This window comes from Pinus tabuliformis, chromosome 5_2, assembly GCF_031772625.1.
Source record: "Pinus tabuliformis cultivar Carrire ecotype Pingquan chromosome 5_2, CPIR1, whole genome shotgun sequence".
Lineage (NCBI taxonomy): Eukaryota > Viridiplantae > Streptophyta > Pinopsida > Pinales > Pinaceae > Pinus > Pinus tabuliformis.
The window spans coordinates 471,661,328-471,672,960 of record NC_142306.1 but is presented as its reverse complement, the minus strand read 5'-3'; the positions used below and the strand labels follow the sequence as shown (position 1 = coordinate 471,672,960).

The 11,633-nt window shown below is 36.0% G+C and overlaps 1 protein-coding gene across 1 annotated transcript; it reads left to right on the top strand.

Annotated features, from left to right (window-relative positions):
* The first annotated feature begins 6,219 nt into the window (after positions 1-6,219).
* On the top strand, positions 6,220-7,487 carry LOC149159697 (fasciclin-like arabinogalactan protein 12). The gene has a single exon (XM_089436547.1). The coding sequence runs from the start codon at positions 6,336-6,338 to the stop codon at positions 7,128-7,130; it is 795 nt and encodes a 264-aa protein (XP_089292673.1). The 5' UTR covers positions 6,220-6,335; the 3' UTR covers positions 7,131-7,487.
* Positions 7,488-11,633: the final 4,146 nt, after the last annotated feature.

Genomic DNA, 11,633 nt, shown 5'->3' with positions numbered 1-11,633 from the left:
GAGGCAAAACCCACAAGTGGATGAAAATTGCCAAATCCAAGAATGTGGAAGATGTGGGCCTCATGGAGGAGAAAGTAATTGAAATGGGTAAGGAATTGAGTGATTTGAGACTAAGGGAGTCTATTATGAAGGAGAAGTTATAGGTAGAGAACACAAGGTTGAGAGAGGTTGTGTGAGAAATAAACACAACTTGCCACCATGAAAAGCCTCTCTATGGAAGCCCCACAATGTAGGAAGCCATCAAAACACTATGCGCTCTTCCTCAAATAATAGTGGATGTAGTTCCAAATAAAAACTCTAACACAATATGGGTCTCTACCTTTTTAGGACTACAGGCAGTTTATTGAGTTTTGCAAACAAAATAGTATGGAAGACAGAGAAAAGTTAGTTGAATTCTACATGCACAATTTCACTTTGACATATCTGAATTTCTAGGATCCGAATTCAAGATTGGGAGACATGCAGATAATGGCTTTAGCATCTTGGTTGACTCATGAGGAGACAAGGGCTGAGGAGGTGAAAAAGGTAATGAAAAAAGAGGAGAAGGAGCCCTTGTATATCAGAGCAGAGCTAGTGAGCCCTAAGGTTGTCATCAGCAATCATAACATCATCTCCAATGATGCTACTTTAGCACCCAAATACATTTCAACCTAGGAGCAAGCCATTCTACACTTTGAAGACACCTTTATAATGTTTGGAACAAAAATTCTGCAAGATTTCCAAAGAAGATGGCATGCCTTACCCTACATTCTACAAGTCAGAGAATATCACTCTCTTGAAAGGCTAAGGAATGCCTTGGAGAGAACACCATTATATAATAGAATCATGCAGAGGATGAAGATCAGATGGATAAGACTCAAACTCAATCCACCCTTGTTGCTAGGCTTACAAGAAGGAAGAGACCAAACAGAAAAGAAGAAGGAGTGGATTGAGATAGAAACAAATGCATTATTTTACCCACAAGAAGGCACACCATCTGAGGTGCCTTAGGATGTCATAGAGGCCACCAAGGCCATGAAAGAGCTTCACATCGATGACTAATTTTCTCAGAGGGTAAGAAACACCTTCAATAGGGGGGCAACGATGAGTCCCATCAATAGGTATATTTTGAAGATAATCATGTCATCTTCCAACCTTAAAACTATCCATTTCTCACATTAATTCACATTTTTTGTTATAATATGCTTAGTAAAAAGGGTAAAAGGTGTTTTTCACAGTATGTGGCCTAATGTGGTTTAATTGCAAGAAAAAGAAGCATTTTTTAGGCTTTTACTATGCAGGGGCTTGATGGAGACACCAGGAGAGAATCTAGGAGGTTGCTCCACCTCCTTAACTCCCTAACTCGGCTTGGGATCACAACATCCTCTCTCACTAGTTAGAATTCATTGATAGCCAAGTAACTCCTAGTACAAGTGAAGCTCAAGAAGGATCAAATCCACTTCCAAGATGGAGGGAATCACTCCTATTTTCAAGGGAGTTGCTATCAACTACCCTTTTGTATAAATAAACGAGATGAAAAGCTCATTAGGATTCAAAATTTTTATTCATCTGGGTTTATCTATTAAGTTAGGAGCTTGACATTGTTATTTTTACTTTCATGTGATGTATGAGACTTTTACTTTCTGATAATGAGAAGTTGGTTATTAAGTTGCATCTGAGTTAGTTTCAGAGGGCTGAGACCCTTGGTTTGGGCCCAACCCAGAGGCTTTGGTCCCTCTTTTGTACTTGTGTTTTTTTCTTGGTTCCAAGAATTTCATATCTTTCTTTCATTTCAATAGAGGTTAAGCTATAAAAAACTATGATTGCAAGCTTCTACATCACCTCTCTTGTGGGAGAATGGTTGGAATCATAATTTGTGGCTTCTCATTCTAGCCATCTAACCATTAGAGAAATTTTGAGGTCTAAAATGGGTCTCAACACAAAAATGTACAACCAAAAAAAAATTTATAAGAACCAATAGGATTCAAGATGATGATGTCAACCATGGAGGATGATTCACCATTTGTAGAGTAAAAAGGTAAAAAGATTAAAGATTAAAAAATAAAATAAAAAAATAAAAAAACTACTTTTTCAACTTGTATTTTCAACTTATCTCCCTACGTTTTACTCAAATTCCAAACAGGAGCACTCGCTAGATGCAAACTTTAATTCCACATCCAAGAAGTGCATATGTTCCATACTTTTGATGGCCCCTCCTACACGAAAAATGAGAAATACATGAAAAATGTGATTGCAATCATGTTTTTTAATGTATTTCTCATTTTTCGTGTAGCAGGGTCCATCAAAAAGTATGGAACATGGGTACTCCTTCGATGAGGAATTAAATTATGCATCCAGTGAGTGCTCTTGCTTGAAATTTGAGTAAAATTGTAGGGAGATAAGGTGAAAATACGAGTTGAAAAAGTAGTTTTTTCTTTTTTTTCCCTCTAAAATTTGATGATGTAATATAATCTAATTTATTATTTCTACTATTATTTTATTATATTCCTTAGAGGACCCATTTTAGACCTCAAATTTTCTCTAATGTCGGTCAAGAATACAAAGAAGCATTCGGATATGAGGCAAGAAAGAGGAGAAGTTGAGAACTCATGAACTAAGAAGCAGATCAAGGAGCACAACCAGGGATTCACATTGGGTTTTGATCATATTATTCTATGATTTTTTGTGGGTTCTGGAATTATATGTGAACAAAGTTTCGTCCCTTCTCTTAGACCTGGTCTTGACATACATTAGAGGAGATCTCTTCAACCCTTTTGGAGCAGACCTCTCTATACTTTAGAACTGGAGTTTAGATGATGTGTTAAAGAAGTTTTGGCCATGTATTAAAGGAGTTTGGGCTACGTGTTAAAGGATTTTCGACACTATGGAAGGACTATAACAGACCTCTGCAATTTCAGCCCTAAGTGTAGACTTGTGACAAGTAACTTTTGTGGACCTATGGAGACCTATAACAAGACAATTTCATCCTTCTGCTGGAGCAGTTTACAGACCATTGTTGGGTCAATTTTTGAACATACATTTCATGAGCATGCTTATTGGACCTTGAAGCAAACATATTCAGGCCCTTCCTTGAAAATTTTGGGCTTGTTGGGAGTTGGACTTAGACCCTCTCTTGGACAGATTTTGGGTTTCTTTTAGAATGGACTTTGGCCTCCTTTTGAGTCATTTTAAACAATTTGTTGAAGACATCCTTAAATATTTGATGGAGCACTTTTGAAGATCAGCTGAAGCATTTTTAAAGTCTTACTGGAGTAGCCTGTAGAATATTCTTTGTGAAGTGTTGGAAGCAAACTTGAGACCCTTGTTGAAGCATCATTGAAACTTATTGAAGACATCATTTAGACCAGCTTTATTGAAGACATCATTTAGACACAATTCGGTGAAGGCACATAGTTATTACATCTCTTCGTAGAGATAAGCTACCATTATTCGAGCTAGCTTGCTTTCATTCTGCATGTATGCAGTTTCAACATTTTCCATTTATTAATTGAAAGTCATGTTTCACTATATCTCTATCTTTTGGTTATAAATTTGTATTTCATTTTATTCCCTTCAAAAATTTAGATCAAACCTATTTAACCCCTTCTCTTTTATTCACTCTTTCCTCATGTCCCTAAGGGTTCTTACTTTATCCCTAAAAGTGATTTACAACTCCAATCACATATTTTCATCTCTTTACTAGTAAGAGTGCATGTGTGTGTTGCCCTCACATCGTATGTGGTAATTTACGTGTTTGCTACAATAGGGTATTCTACCTAAGCACTTTGACATCCCAAGGAGGTTGTGCATCTAAGCTAATAAAATGTGACTCAAGGATGAGTGATCCAACATAGAAGAGTATTTTCTATAAGAAACAAGAGACATCAATGTCATCAATGAAATGGGGCACCCATGCCAAAAGCACAACAATAGGTCACACCTTAGGACCAATGTGAATATTTAAGAGTTAAACCCATACACTAAATGTATATATACCTTAGATTGAGATACATATACGCCCAAACATATTGGCATTAATACTGCATGCCTCAATACATAATGCTCTACAAAATGGTTTAGTGTGTATGTAAATGCATTACATAGAAGAAATATTAGAGTTTAGATTGGTAAGTGAGATGGTTTGTTTAGCTTCTTTTAAATTTGTAGATGAGATGGTTTGTTTAGCCTCTTATATTTTTTGGATTTTTGAGAGCATACAAGTTCAAAATAAAAATATATTTATGGACAAATAAAATAGCACAATTGCTTCATGGTTATGAGAGAAATCAAAGTAAACTACACCAACCCCCATTGTAAGTTTTTGTTTTTTCTTTTTTTTCGTCTTCTTCTTCGAGAAATTGGTTGAGCCGAAGTTAGGGCCAACCCCAGTGTTTCAAAATAAAATATTCTAATCCCCATTGTAAGGTGATTATTTTTCTAACAAGGTTGAGCCTAGGTTAGGGCTAACCCCAATGTTGCATGAGAGAACATTTTTTCTATTTGCAAAAAGAAATTGTGCAAGACCCTTATGAGACAACTTTTATTCCCCACAAGTGACCCCACCCTCAACCCTTCCCATGAAATTTAAACCAATAAGTCCATAATACTAAACCCCGCACAAATCAATTCATCTCCACATAAAAAATTATAAAATGTAATCGTGCAAAATGTAATCCATGAAAAAAAAAAATATATAAGATACATATAAGATATAACCCCATAATACTAAACCCCACATAAATCAATTCATCTACCCCACACAAATATGTGTAAAATGCAATGTGATATGTCATCCTGCAAAGTGATTACACCGTCGTTGTCGTCGATGGGAAAAGGAAAAAGTGTATTGGATACATATAAGATACAGCCTACGCAATGAACCTATGAGTTTTGAAATGGCGAATGTAACGTATGCAAGTTACATATAGGGTGTCACAGTGCAATCGAGTTGACGGAAGGCCTTCGCAAACTTGTCATCAACACTAAATCATTTTGTAAATCCATGCTTCAATTGTCAAAGCTTTTTGTTTATAAACCTAAATCCATGCTTAACCGATCAACTAGAACCTAAAATGTAAAGCTCACGCCATAAATTCGTCAAAATGCAGAAAGAGTTCTGCGTTTCCATCAAATCATTACTCTGATGGAGCCATCCCACCTCATCTTTCGTAACTCTCGGGCTGCCTCGAACCCCCACACGAGCTGTCCAACTGAAAAAAACGGACCCACCCTCTGGAATCTTGCAGACGATGCCAACCTCCCACCGTAAACAGGACAAGAAAAATTAATTGACCACCTAGCTTCCCGATCCATGGAGCAAAAAGGGAAAAAATGATTATTTTATTTTAAATTTTTTTCGGTGAGTAGAGAAATTAGTAATTGAGTTGGGGTTGATACTAATTATCATTCGTTGATTTCAACATCTACGAAGTATGTTTTTTTCTCAACTATAGGTGAATCTAGAACCTCTCACAAATAACACTGATACTAATTATCATTGAGTTTGAGTTGTTTTTGAGATTTTTTGGAAGTTTTCGGTCTAATGTCTCTAAAATCCATCTAATTTATTGAAATTACAAGTTTGATAGGTAATCCCTTCACAATTGAAATGCTCGAAAAGTGTTTTTGGGGTGCTTAATCCATATACAATCAAAAACCAGTTTAAATAACACAAATCAAAATTTCACCTCAAAATTCAACACAAAAAAAGTCCAAAAAATGACACTAAAAACAACTCCAATTGACATACCCTCATACTCCAAACACGGAATGCAAGAATGCAATAAAATCATGGGGTGACAATAATCTAGGAAGAAAAATTGTTTTTATTTTAGGTGAATACACATATTCATAATTAAATTCATCTTGTATTACATAACATACATAAAGAGTGGATTCCCACAGCTATCGCCATAAAATTGATTTCAAAAGACGGATATAAAGCAAATATCAATTCAAAACCTCCTAACACATAACACTTCATTTTCACATTATCACCCATTTAACTACCCATGCTTCAAAAAAAGTGAACAATTATCAAAAGCACAGAATAAAACAAGATCATGGTTTATTGGTCATGGCGGTGATGATAATGTGGGAGGTTCCTGCATGAGCAAGCATCCATGATAGCCCACCAACTCACAGGCGACCCATCCAGCTCGGCTGATGATATGCCCGGCTCCACTTTGATCGAAATTAGCAGGCCACCCAACTCCAATTCCTCTATACATATGCCCGGATCTTCGACGTCCTTCACAGCTCAGGCCCAGTTAGCATAATACATATTCTCTCCCAGTACGAGTACCAGTCCCACTCCCACATTCCCACAGTCTCAGTCCCAATCCTTCGGTTTCAATATGGAGAAAATTATGGTCCTCGTCTGCATCATGAGCTTCACGATCCTCGGGCTCTCCTCGGCCCAGGAAATCAACCACGCCGCCGCCGTATCTCTGGCCACCGCTCCGGCCGCCGCCGCGACCCCCGCGGCTCCGGCTCCCTCCCCGGCGTCCCTAAACCTGTCGGGCATCCTCGACAAGGCCGGGCAGTTCAACACCTTCCTGAGCCTCCTCAAGAGCACGCAGGTGGGCATGCAGCTCCAGAGCCAGCTGAATAATTCGCAGCAGGGGATCACGATCTTCGCCCCCTCGGACGCTGCCTTCGCGGCTCTGAAACCCGGGGCTCTGAACTCCATTACGGACCAGGACAAGATCGCCCTGCTGCAATACCACGCGCTGCCCAGCTACTACACCTTCGGACAGTTTCAGACGGTGAGCAACCCGGTGAGAACCATGGCGTCCGGTAACGGCGGACCCTTCGGCGTCAACGTCACCGCATTCGGCAACAGCGTCAACGTGTCCACAGGCCTCGTCAACACTCCCGTCAACAGCGCAGTTTATTCTCAGAGCCCCGTGGCCGTCTACCAGGTCGACAAGGTCCTCCTGCCGGAAGAAATCTTCGGCGTCAAGCCTCCGGCCGCAGCTCCGACTCCCGAACCCGGGGCTCCTGTCTCCTCTCCCGCTGTTTCTCCCTCTGGCACATCTGCTTCCGGATCTTCTACAAGCTCCGCCTGTGGATCCATGGCGGCCCTGGCAAAGGGCCTCTACATTGTTTTCCTCGCTGCGGGTGCCCTCGTGCTCGTGATTTCTTCGTAGCGCCCGTCGTTTAAATGTAAGATCCGGGCGGTGAGGGTGAATTGTTTTATTGGGTTTTTACTAGATTACCTGTTCGTTCCTGCTTCGTTGACTTTGTCGTTGTGGGGTGATGAAATAAAGGTCATTCTTTGATTGCGGTGATTGGGTTTTCGAATTCCGTTGCAGACAGACAGACAGAGGGGTAAATACAGATTTTGTATGTGGATTGTGAATGTTATGTAACCACGTTCATAGATCAATGAAATTCTTACTATTTGGTAAGTAATCGTTGCTTCAGTGAATCTTTTGTAAGATGTCAGAGTAAATCTTTTTTCATTCATTAATATTTAATAAAATAAATATTTTTTGTTATTATTATTTGAATTGTGTGGATAGCTAGGAAATAGGATTTTTAAATTTTTCTTTCTTTAAATTAGATGGTTTAGGTTTAAGAATAATATGAAATATTATTTTTCAGTATATACAATGTAATGGATGAAATTGAGGGTTTCAAAAAAATAGGTTTTTTTATTTCTATCTTTTTCCAATGTTATAAATTTTCAATTTTATTTACATTATTAAAAAAATTCAATTACATAATTTATTTCAGTTTTAAAATTTAAATTCTTTTAAGCTATATTTATCAATTTCAAAAAAATAGGTTTTTTTATTTCTATCTTTGTCCAATGTTATAAATTTGCAATTTTATTTACATTATTAAAAAAATTCAATTACATAATTTATTTCAGTTTTAAAATTTGAATTCAAATTTAAATTCTTTTAAGCTATATTTTCACAATGGTCTTTTTTACTCTCATTAGTATCCTAATCCTGTCCGTATTCATTATTTAACTTATATCATTGGACTAGTAATTTATCAAAAAAATATGTCGATTGAGTTAGGAAACTATGCTGGCTGTTCCAAAAAAAACTGGACTATTGAACTTATATCGTTGGAAAAATAATTTATCAATTTTTTTTAACGGGAAGAACATGCTGTTTAATTTAAAATGCTACGTTCGCTATTAAAAAAAAAAAAAAAATGAAATATTTTTGATTAAATAAATGTAATGGAAGCGAAATAAAAATATATATATATAATTGAAATACTTTTGGATAAATAAGAATTTCTAAATACTTTTAGATAAATAAATGTAATTAGAAAGAAAAATATATAAAAATTAAAATATTTTTAAATAAATTTAATGTAATTAGAAAGAATTTTTTCAACTTTAATATTCTTCTGATTTTTTTTAAATAAATAAACATAATTAGAATGAAAATTTTTAAATACTTTTGCCTATGTTCATTCTCCCTCTTTTATTCTCTTTCGGGACTCTGAACCGTCTATCGTGGAACGCTTTGATACTGTTACCATGAAGTAGTGAATTAAACGAATAGTAACAATCTATGAGAATGCGGAAGCCTAGCTTTTTGGAATTCTTAAGTAAGCTCTGCTTACAACTATTATGGATCACAGAAGCCTCAATTCAATAAGAAAGGGATTATTTGAATATTTACAAGGTTAAAAATAGTTTATAGGACAGATTGCTTCTTCATCTACTTGATGTATTTGGTTCTTTTTTCTGAAGCTTCACAATAAATGCTCCCAACTTCTCGACAACTCTCGCTAAATAGATTATCCCAAGAGCTAGTTGCTAGCATATCTGCATAACTTTCTTCATGCAAATAAATTTAATAAAATATTTTCTATAGTTATTATAAATTTAAGTGTTATTATTAAATAGATGGTTATGAGATTAAGTCATTAGATAATAAATTCATTTTGATAATCACTCAAATCAACAAGGAAGTTAATATTTTGAACATGGTTTCGCACACTTAAATCTCCAAAAAATTTAATTCTCAAGTTGATTCTTTAACTAATAAAGTCAAAAAGCTTTAAGAAAAAATATGTCATGAATTCAACAAATAACTCTCAAAAATTGAAATTTTATGAATTGAAGTCACATTTCAACCTTTCCATTAATTAACACATGTTCCAACATCTCTCATATCAATCCTCTAATGCATGAAAGGATGTGACCTTATCTTATTTGCATATTAGAATTAACCATTGTCATATCTAGTATATTCTTCATTGTGGTGTCTTATCAATGTGGTGGGAAAATTAAGCAAAAGAGGTAGGAATGTGTAGCAACTCCTAGAGTATCCTCAACCAGTCTAAAACCAAACCATTTCATAAGAATTTCTCTTGTTCTTTGGTTGATTTATTGGAAATTTGGTGTGCATGCTACAAAATGTGGGTGTTTCTAATGGATAAATACTAAGGAGTTCTAGTTTTAGAATGTATTTGGATTTCAATTCCTACAATTCATAATTGGTTATGTCTTTGGATCAAATGGTGGTTTTATGCGACATCCTCCTCTTTCTTTTTTCTATCATGGTATTCATCTTTTTGGATTGCTAAGCTTCATCAATACTCTAATTCTATCAATCTATGCTTGTCTTTTTAAACGTTCATGAGATAACTTTCTAGTTTTATTTAAGATTATAAGTGTTGGCATTTTTAAGACTAGTTTTAGAAATTTCTGGAAATATAGTGTTTGGTTGTATCATGATTAGACTATGGAATAGAAAGTTTTTCCTATGTCTTGGATATAAGGCTCATGCTGGTCAGATTGGTTCCAATTTGACTGTGTAATCTTCAGTCACCTCTATTATGGATTATGGGAAGCATAAGAGACCTAAAAGGCTCACCGAAGGCATGAAGAATCTATCCAATGTAAGAGAACCTCTCTTTTCTTGGTGAACATCAAGGTTCATGAAAACAAACATCAATGTACTGCAAAAAATGTGACGATTATGAATGCAAAAGCATAATGCAATATGTTAAGGAACATGGTCATCAATCTCAGTAAAGATTATCACTTTATAGTTTCAAATCATAAGATGTCAATCAACTCTATTCAAGCATATATCAAGGAGGAGGAGATAGTGCATTAAAAGGAAGATGACATGGACAATGAAAAATAGAATTCTATTTCTTCCAATGTAGGTCAAGAGGATGCTAACAACTATTGATTTTTGGGTAGTTGTGGGAGGTATTCCCTGACTACAAGTCAGCTAAATTAAAAAGGAGGGAAATTAAATTTGAATTTGAATTAAATATGCTCAGTCGGCCCCAAAGTATAGGTCAGCCTAACACAAGGAGACGTTCCCCTTAGGCACCTCATGACCACTATAAATATCAATTCAACCTCCCTCATTTTGGAAAATTCATATTAGTATCAGATCTATTATTCTTTTGTTCACAAGTGCGAGATAAAGAGGAAGATTTTTGAGTTTGATCGAGTTTTCTGGGCATTTTCACTGCAAAACAACGGTAAGGTTGACCACAATTTGATTGCAGAACATAGTTGTATTCAACTGCAGTGACTGTAGTTGACTGCATATGTCACAGTGTCAAAGTTTGACTGCAGGAAGGACCTTTGAATTACATTGACTTCTCTACTTTGATTCAGCTTGACCAAGCTTTTTGGGCAGTTGCAAGAGGTGGATTTTCGACTTGTTTGACCAAGTTTGACTTATGCAGATTTTTGTTTTGGGTTGATCAAGATTGACTTGAAATATCATATTATACTTTGTTGAATTGAACAATTTCTCCTGGAAAATATTGTTGGGTTTTCTTCTAAGTTTGGGTTTATTAGGGCAAAGATTTTATGTCTCTTTTGTGTGGTTGAATCATTATGATCCTGCTTTCATCATTACATTACTATTGAGATTTTCTATGTATAATTTCTTAATTATATATGTGGCATACGATGACTTGATTAAGAAATCATTGGAAAAGTGATTATTAGATTAGAAGATCAATTTCTCTTAATAAAATCAACATGGTTCCAGAGCCTAGATGAAAGAGTAGCCTTTGAAGTGTCTAAGAAATTTTTAAAGCCAATTGTGAGAGAACAAACCCTAGTGAAAGAACTTTTTAACAACAAGTAAGATAATTGACATTGAAATCAAATCGAGTTTTATATGTTATTAAGAGGAGGGTCAAAGCCCTAGTTCAAGGTTGAAAGGCCTCATATTATTTACTTTTGTCTATTGTGTAAAGGGATGAGTTATGTTTTATTCAAGAAGGGAGGGTTGAATCCCTAGAAGGAGGCCAAGAGGCCTCAAGTCTGTCATAAGAGGAGGCCAAGAGGCCTTGAGACAATGAACACGAGGACCAAAAAGGCCTCAATATGGTGAACAAGGCAATGGAGAGGCCAATAAACTAGATTTGGAGGAATGGTAGACCTGAAATAAGGTAACCAACATGTTGACAATGTTGGATATTGCCAACATATAGGGGGTCTCCCCAATGTGAAGACCCAATTAGACCTTACATTGTTTGGAGTAGGAGCCCCATCTGGAGTATCGACTTGACCATCATAACACGAAGGTTCATCTTGGTTTCAACAGATAACATAAGAGATTATAAACATAAACCTTGAATAAGCAAGTAATATGACATTGTGAAACACCAATTACAGGATGTAAAAGAAAACTTTCACGAGG

Bases quoted from the DNA above. Each gene is read 5' to 3' on its own strand.
- LOC149159697 (XM_089436547.1), top strand. From the start codon at position 6,336: ATGGAGAAAATTATGGTCCTCGTCTGCATCATGAGCTTCACGATCCTC.